Genomic DNA, 21,352 nt, shown 5'->3' on the forward strand with positions numbered 1-21,352 from the left:
AAGTTAAATTTCATTTGAAATGTCAGCAATAATTATAAATTTACATCACTGCAAACTGAACAAAAACTGCAAAAGCAAAAACTGAGCAAAAATAAGTAAAACGTGAGAAAATTAAATAAAGACAGATATATTTGAATCATAAAAACTAAATCAGAAAACTAAGATAAGGAAATGGAGCAAACAAAAAAAAATGGCAGAGTAGCAAATAGTTGATAACACATTAAACCAGGTAAAAATTAGCTGAAGCAGGCAGCAAACTGGGGAGGAAGCCAGGCAGTCTGTTGAACAATTGGCAGGAGCAAATGATATTGAGATTACACACCTTGCAGGCACACAGCCATTCAATGGTGGTTCTCCAGGAGGAGGCCGTGGCCCTTGACTGGGAGTGGTAGGCAGTTTGCCCTGCAAACTAGCAACATCCTCATGACTTAAGTTCCTATGCTGCTGTTCTTCAACATGATGGTGAAATGGTACTGAAGGCAAAGAGGATACCCGCTGAAGTACCAGAAGCTGCTCATGTGTAGTTGGATCATGAAAATATTTGCGTTCAGCTGAAGAATGATAATCAGCATCTTTTGATGACTCCTTTTGAACAATATCATACAAACTGCCATCTGGATCTGATAGTTGTTGCCTGTATCGTGGTCTAGGAATACGTGACTCACCTGCTATAGATAAAGGTCGATGCCTCCGCCTGGCAAAAGATAGTTTAAGTTCACTTTCATCTTTTATGTATTTATCCTCTGCATTTTCCCTCCTTCTTCGATGAATCTTTTCTTCAATATTCTTAATTTCAAGAGCAGGACTGCCTCTTATAATACTTCCATGGCTTGGTATTTCTGCTTCCTTATACTCAACATGATCTCTTAATACATTTGGAGTACTTATCACAGAAACTAAACCTACTTTTCCCTTTTCAATGAAACCTTCTTTTAAATGACCCGAGGCCCTTCTAGTAACATATCTATCATTTTCCTCATCTCCATTAACTATACTACTTCTGAGGCTTTGTCCTTCAATTAATGATCTTGGTCTTCGTTTAGCTTCACGCATTACACGTCTGCGAATGTGATGGCCTGGTTCTTCTGAAGATCCTAGTCTAGTTCTCCTTTTCACATCTGTATCAAATTCAGGACTTAACTCTTTTTTGGTATCTATATCTAACATTCGAACTGGAATACGAGAAGGCAATAATTCTTCTGAAGAGCCTGCCATTTCAGTTAATTTTCGGCTGACAGGTGACATTCCTCTAGGAGAAGGACTAAAGTAACTTGCTTCTACTGGACTCATTCGTTTTGTATCTCCTTCTAGTGCCTTGACCAAAGCAGTATCACACAACGAATCTTTGCTAACTGAATCCTGAAGCATTACAAAATCAAACTTGTTTGGAGTTATATTTGTCATATAAAATTCAGTAGTTTTCACAAGTTTGTCTTTTAAATCATCTGCAAATTCAATATTCTTTAAATCTTGCTTAACAGCAAGATGGCTCTCTGATATCCCAATATCTCTAATTTTTAAATTCAGCTTCTGTAAAGATTCTGAATGGTCACCCAATACAGTAGCTACTTTAGATTTTTCTTGAAGTCCAGATACTTCATGTCTACTTTCAACATGGCCCATTGTATTTTTCATATCTTTGATAACTTGGTTGATTTTTTCATCTTTTAAGGTAACTGACATGGACGAAATTTTATGACCATCTATTTGAAGGTTAATAAAGGGAGGTTTTTCCTCTCTTTGAGGAATATCAGAGACAATAACTGGACTATCTTGCACCTGACTTGTCCCTGACACAGACACCGATGTCGATGATCTTCCAAGTGTAGCACACTCACCTTGTGTTTTTGCTTCCTCTTCTCGTAGTTTTTTCTTCTCTTCATGGCAGGACATACTTTTCTGTACACCAACTGCTAAGCTACCTTGAACAGCACCAGTTCTATCAATGCTAGCTTTCTTCAAGATTCCTTTGCGCCTGGAACTTGGTGATTTCTGCAAAGACCTACTTGAGTCTGTAGTCACTTCATCTAAATTTTTTAGTGATTCTCCTTCTTTCTTTATATTCTCAATGTATTCAGATATCTGGGTGTCAGCCATCTCCCCATCTGTACTTATTGATTTTCCTTTTATAGGCTTCTTTATATCATTTTTGGATCGATTTCCTTGTAAATTTTGAAGTTTCACAATATAATCAGTTTCTTGTTTATCATCATCACTAGACTTCAATGAAATAAATGGCAAAGAAGCACGCCTTTCTTCGTGGTATTCAGTACTTTCACTGACACTCTGTTTTGCAGCTACATTTCGCATGACATCCACTTCATATATATTCTCATCAAATGAAGCTTGCTGTTTCAGTGGTGGCTGCAAATTTGAACGTATATGGAGAGATATTGCTGGACAACTCCAACAGCGAGGAAGTCCTTCTGGAAGAGGTCCAGGAAATGAAAATCCCCCAAGATTAATACAAGGAAAACTGGAAATTGGACCTTCACAAAGTATTGTATTTGGAACTACATCTGGTGGTATTTTGGCTGGTTGAGACAAGGAGCGACGTACTGGACGGCGCCTTTTTATTCGCTGTTCAGATGCTCTTCGCCCTTCTTTATGGATGGACGTTCTACTATGCTGTCTAATTGGAACACTAAGGCAATTAGTTTTCTGCTCTTCTTCTCTTCTGGTAGTTTTTCCGAGTTTACTCTGTATTGCTTCTTGAACAGATTTACTAGAAATAATACTTGACATGGCTATTTCTGGTAAAGAAGGTCTATGTTCGGGAGAAGTGAGCTGTGCATTCTCTTCCATTTCGTGATCAGTTTCTTCACTATCATCAAAAGACATTTGCCACTTTGATGCAAGGGTCATTGCAGCAGCGCCACCCTTTGTTACTTGCTGAAGGGCAGATATGTTATCATCTTCAGCCATAGCAAACTGTGTGAATGAAATATCTCTATGATAGCGAGGTTTAGTGCTAGGATGAAATCTTGGACGACGATATTCACGTGATCCCTGGAAGTCACGACCCTTTGGCTCAGTGGGTGGAGTGCTTAAGGGAGGGGTATGTTTACTGAGATCACTGTATGTTGTTTTGGGAATTTCATATGCATAATTGCTACTCTCCTGTAAAGTCCCTTCCCCATCTCTAAACTGTGGGCTATCACATTCTATACCAACTACTGGTTCTTCCTGGAAAGCACCAATACGAAGTTTTGGGAGTTGTTTACGACGCCTCATACGACTTTCTGGTGAGGAACCTTCACCTTTTTTGTCCTCATTAGCTAAAGCTGTATCTAAGGCTTTTGGTTCAGATCCATCTGATTTTCGATCTGGATGGAGACCTGTTTCAGCTAGATTATCATCTTGCTCCTTTCCTTCTTCTTCTTCCTCCTTCTCAACATCCATCTGCTAAAATATCAAACATTATTCATGTCATTAAGTGAGAAAATTATATAGCTATTCTAAATGCCATTTTTTCATAATGAAAAACTTAATTTGAACTATTTAATGAAGAACAAATGTGTATAATATTATCTTTAGCATTTAATTTGAATGAGGAAAAGAAAATGAGTGAAGTGAAACCTTTGATATTCATTAGAATTTTAAGAATTCTTAATATTGCATTTTAATTTGTTTTATTTTTTGCTTAATGTGTTTATATATATATATATTTTTTTTTTTTTTTGGTTACCTAAGTGAAATTTATTCACTAACTAAACAGTTCAATTTCTGATCAGTTTATCACTATAATTGTTCATTAAACAACTGCTTAACATTTTAAAAGCAATTTAAACAGTAGCAGCAGCATAGAACCCCTCCCCTCCACAAACCAACATGTTTAAAAGCATATCCAGAATTATGTTCTGAGCATACAAGTACACTACTATTAACAGTGTGTGTGTGTGGGGGGGCGGATACAACATATGTACAGGTGAACCTCAACTTATGAAATTCGTTCCTTGAAATGTGTTTGTAAGTTGAATTCATTACCCCCCCCCCCCCCCCATAAAATATATCGTTAACCTTATTAATGTACCAGTGACTTTCAGGCATTAAAATTTTGAAAGCAAGGAGTTCTGAGTTCATTTAATTGGGATCATAATTTATTAGCTCACACAGTGTTCATAAGAATAAACTGATCGTATCTTGAAAATTTGTAAGCAGAGGTTCACCTGTATTAATGAAATTATACAGGATCCATGTTAATGAAAAACACATTTTCACCAGTTCTGACACAGCTAGAATCTTGGTATGTTTTTTAGTTAAGAATGGCTATCAAGTGAATCATGTTAATTTAATTTTTTTCCCTACTAAAATAACTTGCATTTTTCCTCTTTATACTTATTTACTGAAATTTTCTAAATATTTTTTAGATGTTAAAAATGTATCAATCTTTGTAGTCATAAGCACTGGTTATGATAAAGCTGATATGACTGCAAAACAATATTTTTTTTTAAAAATGGAAAAATGTTTAAATCCACTTCTTCCTTCCCCCATAAATATTAGCTTTTTTTGGAAGTCTATTACAAAACTTAAATATTGCATGTGGACAGATGCTAAAACTAAAAATATTAGCTATGGTATAGTTCAAACCTACAACTTTGTTACCAAATGCTATAGGTTTGAGCCCCAGTGAGTCATGAGTATTTGTGATAATCTCAACAACCTAATAGCTTATACTATTGTAAGTATCGTAACATTAACCATTTTGAAAGCTTTAGAAAGACACAGGGGGAAAAAAAATACAAGGTATAGTAAATACTCAACCAAATCTGTTGGTAAATAATCTCTGCACTCATCAGTATATTCTACAAACGAAAAATATTTGTTACAGAAAATGGTTACCCAGTACAAATGGTTTATTAAAAGTTTACTAAAAAAGTAAACTTTATTTAGGAACATAGTGGAAGAGTTCCTAGTTGATCTCTGGATAATTTCTTGATCCAGACATATGCACTTCAATTATTCCTGCCCTTTACATTTATTATAAAAAAGAACATCAACTCATAACTAAAATCTCTTAACATGACTTGTGATAGTGTGTATAATGAAGAAATAAAGTTAAAGTTGTTGTTGTAAAAAATGAAAACAAGAAGTCAATAAAAAAAAAGAGTAATGTGATAATAAAACTACTGTAAATGTAGTATCTTGCCTAGGATTTTGGAAAAATTCTGACATTAAGTCTTCAATTTTGGATAGAAGCAGCATTTATGTGCATCTTCATAAATATACATATTTTTTAAAATCCAGAGATAAGGAGATTGCTCAAAGTAAATTTTGAAAAAATGAAATAGTTTTTCAGTAGAGACACTAATTTTCTAGACAACTTTATTTGCATTGCTAAATACTTAAGCACAGATGGTTTTATTACGTTGGCGTGAAAGGCATAAAATACTACAAGTGCAACATCTAAAGAGAAAACGTTTCACTAAACAACCACAGTAGTGGTTTTGTATTTAAATTATGCTTGTGTTTATTTGTAATTAATGACTGCAAATGCAAAATATCTGAATTGTATTTGGATAATTAAAAATGCATTTAGATGTATCAAGCACACAAAACTAAATTTCTGTTCTGATTTAACACCACTGGTTGATAACAAAATGGACTTACAGAAGTTTCAGAGATATTTATTTAATAGGAAACCTGCAATGTCTTTCTCTCTCTCTTTTTTTTTTTTTTGAAACTCACCAATCTCAATAAAGTAGGAAGAAGAAAACTATATTACAGTGACTCTCACTATAATAAACAGCGTTGTAACAAACTGCTGCAATGCTGAATTTTCTAGTCTTAACAGCAAAGGAACAAAACCAACTATCCTTGAGTTTTTTTTTTTTTTTTTTTTACCTGTTCTAATTATAGTTGAAACAACTAAAGCTATAAGGCCAACCCACAGTGGCATCCTGGCATGTGGCGACAACATTCATCTGCTGTTTGACGGGTGTATGATTGAAAGGAATGGGGTTTTGGAAAAGGTGGTGGTAGAGCAATGTGGGAGAATTATTGGTGAGGCAAGGGGTATGTGAATCTTTTTGAAAAACCTGGGTTTTTTTATATATATATATATTATTAAGGGTAGGCAGAGAATACTTTTTTTTTTGGGGGGGGGGTGAAAATAGAAAATTTTTTGGAGAAGGGGAAGGATATGATGGAATAGGTTCAGGGGTGCAAGTCGTTTCAACAGTGTATCGTCTTCGGAGCTCGTGGGGGAAGTGGAGGCTATGTCATGTTGGCTTGGTGTTTCTGTCTTTAGTTTAACTGTATTATTTCCTATTGGTTGGAATCTTGACCTAATTTTTATGTTATGGGGTTTCTAACACTCCGAGATTATGTAGGGCTAGTGAACATTTATTCATTTTTCGTCACATTTTATGGCTATCGTTTCCGATATTCTAAGCATTGTTTCGTTATCTTGTATATCTATCATTATGGTCTTGTCAATTTGCGGGGTATGTTTCTGTTCAAGGGTGTGTACTGCTATTTCTGTTTTCCCTGTACTTTGTATTGTTTTTCTTTTGGTAGTTGCATTTTTTATTGTTTAAATGTTCTGGAATAGGAATGTTACAGTCGCGGAAGTGTTCTTGTAGTCTTGCCCATAAAGACCTGATAGTAGAACTTGTGTAGGTGATATCACAGTCTTTTTGGCAAGGAAATTTGTAAACGACATTGTGGTGTTCTAATATTTTTTTTTGTGTGTGCGATTTTGTAGGTTTTAGAAGTGTTGCCAATTTTTGGTTTGTGGTGAATACCAGTTTATAGTCAGTGTGTGTTTAAAAATGTATTTGTATGCTTTGTATGTGTTCTGGATGTATGGTAGTTTGATAATTTTTTGTGTTGGGAAGTTTGTTTTGGTTGTTGGATTGTTTTGAAGGGTTTTTGCTGTTTTGTTGGCGTAATTTATTAGTTGTGTTGGGTAATTTCGATTTTGAAAAACCTGCGTTTAGGTAATTGCATGTGGTTGAAAACTTGTAAGCATCGATAAACTGTGCTAGGATTACCGATTTTTTTTTTCTATTTAAATTTTTTCTTATTTAAAAAATCAGTCATCCTACACAGTTTATCAATGCTTACAAGTTTTCAACCACACAATTTTTTAAATGGTCAAGCCATCCTAAACTCGCAGTAAAGCTTTCACATTCCTCTTGAAATTTGGTCTCTTTCAATGAGAATGATGTAAAAATATTGAGAGCTTTTGCCTGAATTCGAATTTGCATTAAGGTATTTTTTTTGGTTATAATCCTCAATCCAGAGTGACAGAAGACGCTCCATTTCAATCACTAAATGGCTGCTATTTCTGGTATCTGCTTTCTTAAAGAAGCAGTAGCAACTTTTCCTTGTTCTTTGGACTTATTTAATATAGTCCAAACTGTAGACTTGCTGTATCCCAGATCTCACACAATCACTGTATTACTAGCACTACTTTCATGTCTCTTAATGACTTCCAGCTTTTCCACTCCCTGCAGATTGATGACAAAAAATTTTGTGTAACGTAAAAAAACCGCATTAACTGATTAATCACTTGCTTAAGGCGAAAAATAGTATCATTTTGCTCAATTGTGCATATCGAATTTGCATTAAGCAAGGTTTTTCCTGTATTTGTATCCCTATCACCCACTACTGCATTTTACCTTTAACCAACATTTTCAATACTGGTAACTGGTCCATAGTTTGTTACTTCTTGTCTTTGTACTGCTCATGAGTATCCTGATCACTTTTTTCTTCATATTCCTTCCACATTGTTTTGTTTTTTTGCAACCTTTTGCTTTATATCTCTACTCATCCACTTAATCCTCACAGTTTATCCTCTTGACCTTGGAGGATAAACTGTGATTCTCTCAAACAATCTATGACCACTTGCCATGCACTATTGACATTCTTTCCTTGTAATAGCTTCTCAAGCCATGGCACTGCTCCAAGATGCCGCTTAAGTTTGTCATAATTATCAGCTTTATAGTTCAACATAAACCTTTTCTTGACAGAGAATTCCACATGTTTAGCAACTTTCCAGAAGAATAATGCATGGTCACTCTTCCCGATTGGAGGCAGGATTACCTTGGTTATGGATAGATCCAGCATTCTCAAATCTCTGCTCTCCCCCCTCTATAACACGTTGTTTCAGGTAATTATTCCTTAACAATCAATTTATAAATTCTGCTTCCATTTTGCCATAGCCTCTTTCCTTCCTCCAACTGTTCTCATAGTTGAAGTCTCCCATAATAATTGTTTGGCCTGCATTCTCAAACCTTGTCTCAACTGATGATTATAATTTTTGGCCAAGTCAAGCTGACCGATGCCAAAATTCCTCCCCCTTATTTCTGATATTTCTGTCATTCATGTACATGCATTTCAACATCCCCTTGGACACACAATTACTCTTGTATAAGGTTATTACCCAAATAACATTATGTTATTTCAGATAATGTTATTATCTGAAACCTGTGAAATTGCATTCAGCATTGCACAATCATTTCTGTACACATACTCAGTTATCCCAGGGGTGGGTAAGATGCTTGATTGCATCTTACCAAATATGCAATCAATCATCTTACCCACCACCTAGTTTGCCTGTTTTGCACTTACAAACTCCTGCTAAACAACATTTTCTCCAAACATCTAACTCCAAAACCATTCAAATGTAGTTCATCAGGCATATGCAAGTCATTTTGTCCATCGAATTCACTCCACTCTATACATCTATAAACTACACTATCTTCTCATTGACTCATTTGAAACCATGGCCCTTCTTTTCAACTATTCTATCATACCAGAAGATTCAATCTTTACTTCCTTACTCTTCATTTTTGCTTCTTTCAACAACTCTTTCATATCCTCTCTCATTGCGTATTTCTCCTCTTTCAAATTATTCGTTTCTGTCAAAATAATCAACTCTTTCACTTCTCCTTTCTGCAAACTAACATTCTTGATCTTATATGCTGTCTGAAGTCTGTATATGGAAAAGGTATGAGCTAATGTAGCAACTACATGTTTTTCTTTTATGTGCACAAGCTGAATGGCATGTAACTTTGCTGTATAACGTAACCAAGTAAATTGTGGTGGGATACAGTAATGTCAGGAAATGCGGCAACACAACCACAAGTGGTCTTAGATCTTGAACCATCAGTATAGATGGGAAGAAAATCAGAGTGTATGCACTGTGTGCATTAAATAACTGCATGTAGATGGTGGAGTATGACTTCCTTAGTTGGCATGGTGAGAGATACTAGTCCACACTGGTTGCTCTGGAAAACATATTTTTTAGGGTAAAGTTAAGAAATGACTGTTTTTGTCTAAGTGATAGAACAGGTTCATTTGCTTCAACATAAAGCACCAGTAGCTATTCATATTCCCTAACGAAGGATATGGTTGAACCATTGGAGCATGCTCTTTCTCTTGCAGAATTGTAAGCCTGAAGCCCATTATCAGTCGTTGACCATATATGGTGCAGGGAACATCGATCAGCACCCATTCTGTAGAAGATCAAGTGGGAAGGATATTCAATGCTTTTTTTTTTTTTTTTTTTGCAATTCTCCTTAAATTGACAATTGTGTGTGAGGAATGTAAGTTTTTGGTCAAATTTGAGCCCCAAAACACTGACCTCTACTGGTAGTGGAATGAAACTTCGTCCCATTCTTAAATCAGGATATGAGTGAATATACATTTTTGACAGAAGTGTACATAGAAAGTTTATCTGCTGAAAACCTGAACCCATGAAGAGACAATCAACTGTTTGAAGTTGTTTTTCAATTACTCTATTATTGCAGAGTGACAGTAAATTGTGAAGTCACTGAGAGAGAGAGAGAGAGAGAGAGCCTGCTATGGGAGGAAGCTGTTCAGTGACCAAATTGAACTTTGCAAAGAATATCACACTTAAGACAGAGCCCTGAGCAATACACTCTTCTTGATGACAAATGAGTGAGATAATGTGCTTAGCACCTGGACGTTGAAGATTTGGCTGCACAAAAAGTTTTTAATAAAAACAGGAAGTTGTCCCCTTCAGATCAAGATTAAAGAGGTCTTTTGATATGCATATTGATAAGCAAAGCAGAGGCCAGAGTAGTGCAAGACTAATCTGGCTTCTGCTAGATTCTTGCACTCTCCCTTCTTCCGGATGTCCACAGGTAACAAACTGTATTGCAAAAATGGTGGCAGAGCACTGGAACCCAGGATAGTAAAAAAGACCCAAGAGAAGTAGAGCAAAGAATACAGGAAGAAAAGCAAAGAAAAAGAGAAAGAATGAAAAGGGCTAGTACCATCACTGGGAGGTCCCCACCATCACAAACAGATGCCTAATTGGGAAGATATGGGGGGGGGGGGGGAGTGAAGATCCAGTCAACGTGAACATTAGGTAAATGTTATCATCCGTCCCTTTCAGAGCTACAGTATATAATAGTACGAATGCCTGCTAAATCAATTTGAACTATGAAACAAGTTTATAATGTGTTATTTATTATGATGTTCTCTGGCCAATGTCTTTTGGGAGGAAAAATCCTGCTACCTCTGCATGAACCCAGCTCCATACTGTTATGATAGTCAAAATGGGAACTGTTTTTCTGCTCGATAGCAAAACAATAACATGATGTAAGAGATTTCACTGCATATACTTTTGGAGAATAATAATTAATGTTAAATCAAATTCAATAAAAATTTATTTTTGAACATATTTAATAATAAAATGGAATAGAGAATTTAATATTCATGATTCATTAATACCCTTTATTTCATGGTGTATCAAGTTTCACAGTCAGAAGCGACATCTAATCATAGTATACTCAAAGCAGTGAAAAACAAACATTGCTGACTTGTTTACTAGAAACATGTCTTTTTAGAATGCTGAACATTGTTTTGAAAAAATTAAAATGAGAACAAGAGGGAATATAGAGGAAAGAATGTTGCTGTGTTGGAAAATTAACTTATCACAGAATGTTAAGGAGTGGTTAGCGTATCCGCTCTCCATCCAAAAGGCTGCGGGTCTGAATCCTGCCATGGGCATGGATGTTTGCGATTGTCTGTGAAAATACTAATGGTGGCAGTGGGCAGTAGATCACATTGGTGTAAATGATGCAATTCGCTGTAGCTGGTGGATTGAGTGGTGGAGATGGAGAGTTGTAGAGTAGGTGTCCTCCCTTGATGAGCCTTTGGACTCCTTGGAGGTGTCACATAATAATAATATTTGAGTCATAAAATCGATTCAAGTTATAATAATGGTTGGAATTATGTTTGAACTAATAACCAAGTCAGAAGCCAGTCCATTTGCACATCCATCAGTTATTTCACATTTCATAGGATGAAAAACTTGTGTTTGCAGGCAGGGGTAGTCCCACAGGATTAAAATCAAGTCTATCTGATTAAAGGATAAACTTTACAATATGCCACACAGATGCTGTTTGCTTGATCATAAGCAAATAAAAAAACAATTAGTTAATGCAGGTATTTATTCTGTTATGGTAGCTTAAAAGCTTGGACACAATGATGATAGAGAAACTGGATAAACATTAGAATAAATTGCATTTCAAAGAAGTAGCTCTTAGGTTATGCTCTAAGTGTGAAATATCTATTTATTTTGCTATTCCTCTGTGGTCTTCATAAGCTACAGACTGTGCAAAAGTCCAACAAAGAAAGGAAATACTGTAGTGCATTTTAACAAGAAGCTTTCTTCCTAACAACATTCCAATGAAATTCATTATTTAAATGAAATGGAACAATCATAAACTTAAATTTAATAAATATTATAAAACTAATATTTCATTGGTGTGTACATCAGAGCTCAACATAGTGACTATTATTACTAAAACCATTTCTATTCTCTAGAAAATTCTGGAAATACTAAGCAACTCTCTCTCTCACACACACATACACAGAGAAAAAGAAAAACCGTATACTGAGTCAGAGAGAGATAATAAAAGCCTACATAATAACAACAACAAAAAAAGTTCATTTTCTGGAATATCATCTCCCAGATGTGCAAAACTGATATAAAATCATAATGAAATCCTCTTTAGATTAGGAAGTCTTCATAGGATTCTTTGAATAATCTTACAAATGTAAAGGAAATGTGATAGGCACATGTCATTTGAAGCCATCTATGTAGTCAATATTTATGCTGTACTTGTCAATTTTGACATTTCCATTGACATTTTCAGAAATGGTTGTTTTTCCACATGCTCTTCACATCTTACAGAGTAACCAGTCTGACCATAGTAAATGAAATTACAAGAGCAAGAAATTCTGTATACACCAAGATGAGATCAGGGATGTACTTGACCTTTGGTTTAAATAAAGAAAGATTCCAGTTTGCTAAATAAGAGAATAAGTAGAAAGTATCCTCAGGATATGAGCAATTTTTTTCCAAAACTGTTCTGACATGCAAACATTCTGATTTCTATTCTCAGCAGAAGCATGTCTAAGCAACAGCTACTTAGTATTGTGTTAACAATGGATATTAACAGTTATAGAAAGTAATTCTAGTAGCAAGGCTTATACGTTGGTCATACATAACTGGTAATTAGCTTACGGAATTAACAACGCATACGAAGGATATTAATTAAAGGCAACTTTAATGAATAACTTCTATATTTCGGCAATGTCACGTTGCCATCTAACAAAAGCAAATGAGGAGGAAGGCAATAAACTAATATTGTTCCTAAAGTCCTAATGATGCCCTATGGTGGGCTAATTTTGCTGTCTTGGCCGTTGGGCTGAAGTTCTCATAATGTAAGTCTCCCAAAATTTGGGGTAGTTTCATGCACCCAAATTTGTTGAGGTTTGGAACGTTTTTTAGAGCTGCTGATGATTCCTTGAATAATCTTTCGTACTTAAACTTGCTGCAGTGTATTATTTTAGTTTTCTTCCAACGAATTCTATGGCAGGTATCTAAGGCATGGTCTGCCAGTCCAGAGTGGCCATACTGGTGAAATTGGATGTAGTCTTTATGTTCTGAAATCTTGATATTTGCTGTCCTGCCTGTTTGGCCAAAGTAGGACAATTTGCAGCTGCAAGGGACCTGGTATACACCAGGTAGGTCTTTGGTAGAGCGGATAAGGGATATCAACTTTTTATATGGTCTGTAACAAGAAGTAAGGTCATATTTTTTGAGGATATTGGTTATTTTCTCAGAGGTGCCCTGGATGTAGGGGTGATAGATTTGGTGTAATCTTTATTGTGGAGGGGGTTGTGGTTTACTGGTTTTAGTATTTTTTGGGAGTTATAGCCATTGGCTAAGAAAGTGTTGTGGATGTGGTTTAGTTCAGTGGTTAGGGCCTTGTCATCTGAGCAGATTAATTTTGCCCTGTTATATAGTGTTTTTATAACCCCATATTGTTGTGAGGGAGGGGATGGTGGTGGGATTGCTGGTGAATGTATCTGCCAGTATGGGTGGGTTTTCTGTAAACAGAGAAAACCAAAGATCCATCAAGCTGGCGAGTGATTAAAGTGTCTAGGAAGGGGAGGGTGTTGTTTTCCTCATTTTCTAAGGTGAACTGGACTCTGGGGTGTTGGTTGTTTAAGTGTGTTAGGAAGGAGTGGAGTGTATCTGAGCCATGTGGCCAAATAGCGATGTTCGCTATTTCTGGGCTGGAAGACAATGCCTTAGATACCCACCATAGAATTCGCTGGAAGAAAACTAAAATAATACACTGCAGCAAGTTTAAGTACGAAAGATTATTCAAGGAATCATCAGCAGCTCTAAAAAACGTTCCAAACCTCAACAAATTTGGGTGCATGAAACTACCCCAAATTTGGGAGACTTACATTATGAGAACTTCAGCCCAACGGGCAAGACAAAATTAGCCCACCAGAGAGCACCATTAGGACTTTAGGAACAATATTAGTTTCCTGCTTTCTTCCTCATTTGCTTTTGTTAGTGCCTGCGTGCACATACCATATTTTTATGTTCCTGAAGATGGCAACGTGACATTGCCGAAATATAGAAGTTATTCATTAAAGTTGCCTTTAATTAATATCCTTCATATGTGTTGTTAATTCCGTAAGCTAATTACCAGTTATAGAAAGGTTTAAAGAAAGGTCAGTTTAAAAAAAAAAAAATAAATAAATCAGCTGATGCCTTTTTATTCCCATACAGGGAGTAGGCAAGGCCGTTTAGCCCCATCTAACTTTTGGAGACTGATTGGGCAGTTCAATCTCCACTAGCAGCTAATCAAAGATAGCTGGCCCAAGGCTATCACTAATTAAGTGGCACAGAGTGAAGAGAGATGGCTCAACAAGTACCACCATCGTGTGTCTCTAATCCTAACACAATATATTTAATGTCTGAAATAATGTGGGTTCTACAGTCGATTTTCTTGAGTTTACGGGATGAAAAACCCGCTTGCCCATGCCAGAAATCGACTAACTCGTGAACCGGTCTAAAAAAAGGCTTAGAAAAATTTCCTCTAGTCAACGACTAGATTCGAAACAAAGTCTTCCTTCATGATGTCAGACGCCGATTTGTGCAAAAAGCCACATCCACTGAGTTAAATGGGCGCACTGTGTCAATATATCTTCATTTGAAAAAATAACATTGGTTGAATGGGCAAGTTTTAATGTTGTCAAATTTTTCACTGGATGAATGAGAGTCCATATCTGATAAAAATAGTCTTTTAAATGAAAAACTTAATGATCCATCAGGATAATTTAGTTTTTCATTTATCAAATGTCTCACATATATACGAAGGTGGTCTGAAACGTTCTTGGCCTAACAATGAAAAATCGAATTTATAATTTCAAAATTATTTTTATTTTTCAACATAATCTCCCTTAAGCCTAATACATTTATTCCGGCGATGCTACAGCGCCATTGTCCCTGTAATGATTCTCGGTAAGATCTGCAAAATACTCCTATACAGCTGCAATCAAGATGAACACTGTTGATTCGAAGAAACACGCCGATTCTGGTGTGTAATAGTGAATCCAAGCCTCATCTATAGTAATAAATTGATGCACAAAATCAGTTTTATTCTTGTTAAAACGCTCCAAGCACTGTTCAGAGATTTTCATGCGAGTGCATTTTTGATCTGCTATAAGCAAGCGAGGCACCCATACCATATCGTGCACTCGATCAACAATTTCTGGCGGTGTTACACATTTTGGACGTCCTTCACATGGATCATCTTCAAGGCTGGTATGGCCATGTTTAAACTCGGCAGCCCATTTCTTAATTGTCGAAAACGAAGGAGGAGAGTGCCCATAAACTTTTATGAACTTCGAATGAATTTCTTTTGGCATTAAACCTTCTTTTACAAAGAATTTTATAACCACATGATACTCAATTTTATCCATTTCAAATGATACAGACAACACTTTTGCATCAGACAGCTGTATAAACAAACTACTTGATAGAATGACTTGAAATTTCACATGGATGCTTATGACAGATGTACCAAATTAGGGAAAAAAAAACTTGCCGATGGTATTGCCATTTATGGTCGAGGCCGAGAACTTTTCAGACCACTTTTCAGATCGTGTATATATATATATATATATATAAAAGAAAGTTTTCAGTTTGTTTATCACATGAGGACATTCTATAAAAGGTAATGAGCATAGTGAGGTAACAAGAAAAAGGTAACATAGAAATTTTTTTTTTTTTTTTGGATCCATGGTAAACTTGATGCATCAACAGTGTTCATCTTGTTAAAGAACATTTGAAATTCATTTTGAGTCAGGTCACATAGCAAACACACAGTCTATGAACAAAAAGTTGTGGAAATAAATTCAACTTGGATCATTCGACACTGAACCACAGAAATTTGATAAAGTTACGATGAGATAGCACTTCTAGTTGGCGTCTGATAACTGTTGACAAAACTTTCCTATTTATGTAAAAGAGTCGATGCATAACAACATCTGTAAGTTTAACAATATCTGGAATATATTTCTTCCTTAATTGTTTAAGAGTATCTTCTAGTGAAATATTAGTGAACAAGGATGAAATGTATAAGCATACCTTAGAGTTAGTTTTATATCATTAATTTTGGAAATAAAATCTGAAGTTTATGTCTATTTTTGTTTACCCCTTTTTATGTCATTGGCTTTTTACTCAATTTTTTGTGGGGCATTAATGTTTTAAAGACAGCTACATGAAGGATATATAGGAAGAATAATTTTGGACATACCTTTGTAGAATATTCCTGGTTGTCTTTAGCAGGATCCAGCATATGGTAATATACATTTGTACTACTGCTGAAATATGACTGAAAGGATGGGAGGGTTGGAAATGTGGAGATGGGGGAGAATTGCAGGTATGGCAAGAGGTATGCAAATTTTAAAACCCAGGTTTTAAGGATGGGCTGAGAATTCTTTGGGAAGAAGATGAAAATTTCCCATGAGCTCCGAAGACGACCTTGTGCCGTCTTCGGAGCTCATGGGAAAAGTGGAGGTTATGTCATGTCAGCTTAGTGTTTTTGTCTTGGGTGTATTTGTGTTGTTTTCTATTGGTCAGAGTCGTGACCTAATTTTTATGTTTTGGAGCTTCCAACTCTTGAAGATTATATAGGGGTGGTGAATGTTTATTTAGTTTCCGTCACATTTTATGGCTTTGTCAATCAGTTTTAAATTTTTGTCGTATATGGAATCAATGTCGTATATTTTATGGCTGATATGTGGATGATGTTTTATGCATTGGGGAACCAACGTGCATTACTTTTTACAAGCTTTCCTTAATGACTTCAGTAATAGACTGCACACCACAGAAACATAACAAGAATAATCGTTAAATTTCCTAAATTTAACATTAATTACAACTAACAACAAAATAGTCACAAAAATATACCACAAACCTACAGATATTGGAAACTACCTCCACTTTAACTGTTATCATCCTTACTCCATCAAAAATCGGTTATTCTTTCACAATTTATAAACATGTATAAATTTTTAACAACAAATAATATCTTAACATGGAGATCAGAAATTTAACACATATTTAAAAACTGAAATTACCCCATGCAATTAATAAATTATGCTAACAAAACAGCAAAAACTTGTCTAATCAGCCCTACAATCAAAAAGAAAACTTCCCAACACAAAAATCATTAAACTGCCATACATCCAGAATACATACAAATATATTTTGTATGTATTCTGAATGTATTCAATATAAAAATATATTCAATATATTTTTAAAAGAGCTTTTAAAAATATATTCAAACATACCTAATATAAATCAGTTTTTACTACTAGTCACAAATTGGCAATTGATTTAAAATCTACCAAATTTCACTCATACAAGGAAATATTGGAATACTACAATGTAGTGTGACTGCAATGTCACTTACACAGGCTCAATGATTAGATCATTATGGGCAAGACTATAGGAACACTTCCATGATTGCAATATACCAATTCCTCAACATCAAAGTAATAAGAAGAGTAAAAATCAAAATAAGAACAAAAGATCAAATACCAGGAAAACAGAAACTGCAATCCGTGCACTTGAACAGAAGCATACCCCACCATACTAAACATACAAAATAATGAAACAATGCTAAGGATATCAAAAACTATAGCCATTAAATGTGACAAGAACTCTATAAATGTTCAATGCTCCTACGTGATCTCATAGAGAGAGTTGGAAGCTCCACAAAATACAAATTAGGCCAAGATAGACCAATAGAAAGCAACACAGGAAATCCAATGCAAACATAAAGCCGACATCGCATAGACTCCATTTGCTTTTGAGCTCTGAAGACCAATCTTATGTTGAAATGGCTCATACCCTGTAACTCCCATTTTTTGTCTTTCATTTTTAAATATAGTAGTCCATCCTTGACACGAGGCCACCATGAAACTACTATATGTATTCTTTGGTTTTTAGTTTGCATATTTTTAATTTTCATATGTTTTTATCTCTTTTTTTACCCTTTTTCGATAAAATGAAAATAAAATATTCTAATGTATTTTTATCCAAACGATGGCCCTAAATAGTTTTATACTTCATTTTCAATGGTTTCAAGTTCAGTAATTTGTTATTTTTTTTACAATTATATTTCTGATGCCATTTCATCAAAAAATTAAACTTGAGGATTCTATAAAGGTATGTCAAAGATTTATCTCATATTATTATTTATTAATATCAATTAAGACATTGATATGTATTTTAAAATACATATCAATGTCTTAATTTAATTGGAATAAGAAAGCCAATGATTTAATACAAGAGATACTCCTTTGAAAACAGGCAAAATAAGCAATAAGTATGTCAATTTGTTACTGAAATTAGACATTTTAATATGCTAAATCAATATACAATCCCCCTCCCCCACATGTGTATGACAAAGAGAGATTTCCATTTTCTGCATAACTGTCTACTCAACTCTGATAAGCCGGCCTGGTTGGCCCAGTGGTTAGCATATCTGCTTTCCAGCCAAAAGGCTGAGAGTTCGAATCCCACCATGGACATAGATGTTTGTTATTGTCTATGAAAATACTACTGATGGTGATGGTAGATGCCATTGATGATGATGGTAGTTGCGGTTCATTGGTGGATCAAGACAGTTGCAGAGTAGGTGTCCTCCCTTGAGGGGTCTTTGGACTCCCTGGAGGTGTCACATAATAATAATAATAATAATAGTAATGTTTCACTAGAGCAGTGTTTCTCAAACTTCAGATATCCACGGACCCCTTCTTAAATTTTCATTATTACCAAGTACCTCCTAATTAGTTAATTAATAATAAATTAATTAAAATGAATAAATTAATTTTAAATATTAAAAATTAAATATCTATTTTATTTGAATTTATATGTTCATGTAAACAAAAAATATGATTTATTTTTAATAGAACAAACTTTATAAAGATACTATAAAGTTTTACTTACTTGAAATATAGAAAGTATTTTACCTTGGGTATAATAAATGTTAAAAATACCAAGCAATTTTAAACCTGGTTTTACTCCATTTCCCAAGTAAGCAAACAGACAAACAAGTCAAGTTTGCACCTGCAAGTGATGTAGGATCAGCTAGACTTGCATCACTTGCAGGTGCAAACTTGACTTATTTGTCTGTTTGCTTACTTGGGAAATGGAGTAAAACCAGGTTTAAAATTGCTTGGCATTTTTAACATTTACTTGAAATAATTTATCATCAATGAGAGGAGTGAAATTGCTTATGGTGAGATAAAATTTCAGTAAAATTTGGCTCTATAGTTGTTAATTTCAATCTCAGATGCGGTTCAACATCTATAATGCGATTCCTCTTCTTCATCTTAATATCTACAAAGGCCGAAAATCCAACTTCGCGCAGATGAACCTTAGAGCTTTATCGGTTAATTCAGAAATTCATTCTGTATTTGTAGCCAAAATGATGATAACGTATTCTCGCTGTATTTATTTTTAAGGAAACCATCAGAAGCTAGTTCTAAACGTTGTTATTCTTCTATTGACGATAGACCCTTTGGCATAAATTTGTTTTTCTTGAAAGGGTATCTTTTCCACTCAATATTAATGTCCAATTCAGGGAAATACTTTTCTAGATTCATTTGTAAGCTTTTTAAATGCTGCATGATAGTAATTTTTACATCATCATCAATTTATTCATTTGAACTTGCGAGAAATTCATGAAGCGATGGAAATGCATCAAATTCTCCATTACCAACCCGCTTTTGCCATAACTTCATTTTTGCCAACGTGGCGTTCACTTTATCTTGGACATAAAATATAGAAATTTCCTTGCCTTGTAAAGATAAATTAAGAATACTTTTTCAATTCAAACTTTTCATCAAGAAAAACTTGTAGTTCATCCGAAGTTCAAATAAACGAGCAAGGACTTTTCCACGAGAAAGCCAACGAACATCGGTATGGAAAAGAAGTTGTGTATAGTTGCTTCCCATTTCTTTGCAAAGGTGAGCGAAAAGTCTGGCATTTAGAGTACGGCCTTTAATATAATTTATGATTTTTACAGCTTCATTAAGAACTTTTCTTAGGTCTGTAGACATCATATGTGTAGCCAAAGCCTCCCAGTGTATGAAGCAGTGCGTCGACTTTGCATTTGGTGCAACAGCTTGAATCCTTGAAACAAGCCCTTTTTTAGATCCGACCATGGATTTCGCTCCGTCTGTACTTATTCCAACACAACTTTTCAAATCAAGCTTGTTTTGATGCATAAAGGTATTTATACTGTTGAATATTTCTTCTCCTGTTGTATGTTATGGCAAGGGTTGGCAATATAAAAGGTCGTCATGAATTTTTTGATTTTTTTCGTACCTAACGAACACTAGAAGATTTGCAAAATTTGTAATGTCGGTGGTTTCATCTACCTGCAACGCATAATAACGACTCTTATGTATATCGGATAACAATGTTTGTTTTATATTTTCAGCCATTTCAGTGATTCTTCGATGAACGGTACTATTTGAAAGGCAAATCCGATCAAAAGATCTTTTTGCATTATCTCCGATCATAATTTCCACTATTATTTTTGCTGCAGGCTTGACCAAAGTTTCACCAATTGTTTCTGCTGCACCACTTTTTGCTATTAATAGAGACACACAATATCAAGCTTCTAAAGCCTTCATGTTTTTACCTCCTGCCATGATCGACATCACTTTTTAAGATTCTTTTAAATTTTTTAGTCTATTTTGAAAAAATTCGACAGGTTTGTCCTTGCATTCATTATGTTTCGATTCAAAATGGCGATTTAAATTACATGGTTTCATGCTTTCATTTTTTAAAGTCATCATCAACATCAAATTCCTGCCATGTACCCTCAAGGGGTGTACAGGATATCATAGTACTACATGAAAAAAATTACATCATTATTAATTTCCTATCTACAATTTTCCTCCAAATCAGTCTGTTACTTGTCAACACTCCAACATTATCAGATCTTATATTTCTATCGTCTAAAGCACTTTGTACCGTATCAATCCACCTACATCTTGGTCTTCCTCTGGGTCATTTTGCTGCCAACCTGGCAGAGAACACTTGTTTTGCTAATCTTTCCTCGCTCATTCTGTTTAAGTGACCATACCACCTGAGATTAGCTCTGCTAACGCATTCCTGGATGCTGACAATGTCAAGTTCTTTCCTAATATCCTCGTTTTTAATATGATACTGCCATTGATGCCATCTGTTCACGCCTATAATCTTCAATGGTCAATAATAATTATTGACCATTGAAATGGTCAATAATAATTATTCAGTCCATAAACACATGGGACTGGATTACAATGTTTCTGTGTGTGTAGACAGTGTGCATGGTAAGTAAGTAGACTTTTTTTTTAGGGCATATGGTAAAGAGAATTGGACAAAATAGTATATTGTTAGATCTTGAATGAGGACCTTTTCATCAAAAGGATCATTCATTCAAGATTTAACAAGAATACAATAATAACCAAAGAAATAACCTCAAGTGGCGATGGTAAC

The 21,352-nt window shown here is 35.0% G+C and overlaps 1 protein-coding gene across 7 annotated transcripts in view; it reads right to left on the reverse strand.

Annotated features, from left to right (window-relative positions):
* LOC150101326 (tau-tubulin kinase homolog Asator-like) overlaps positions 1-21,352 on the reverse strand; it is a 324,567-nt gene that overhangs the window by 33,838 nt on the left and 269,377 nt on the right. For 5 of the 7 annotated variants that reach the window (XM_090400431.1, XM_090400433.1, XM_090400434.1 and 2 more), the window contains one exon: positions 323-3,405. In XM_090400431.1, coding sequence (XP_090256557.1) covers positions 323-3,405 — 3,083 coding nt within the window. The remainder of the gene's footprint in view (positions 1-322; positions 3,406-21,352) is intronic. The other 2 variants (XM_090400432.1, XM_090400438.1) reach the window with 2 other exon arrangements.

This window comes from Typopeltis vanoorti, chromosome 11 (genome assembly GCF_054136105.1).
Source record: "Typopeltis vanoorti isolate ZY-2024b chromosome 11, IOZ_Tvanoo_1.0, whole genome shotgun sequence".
Taxonomy (NCBI): Eukaryota; Metazoa; Arthropoda; class Arachnida; order Uropygi; family Thelyphonidae; genus Typopeltis; species Typopeltis vanoorti.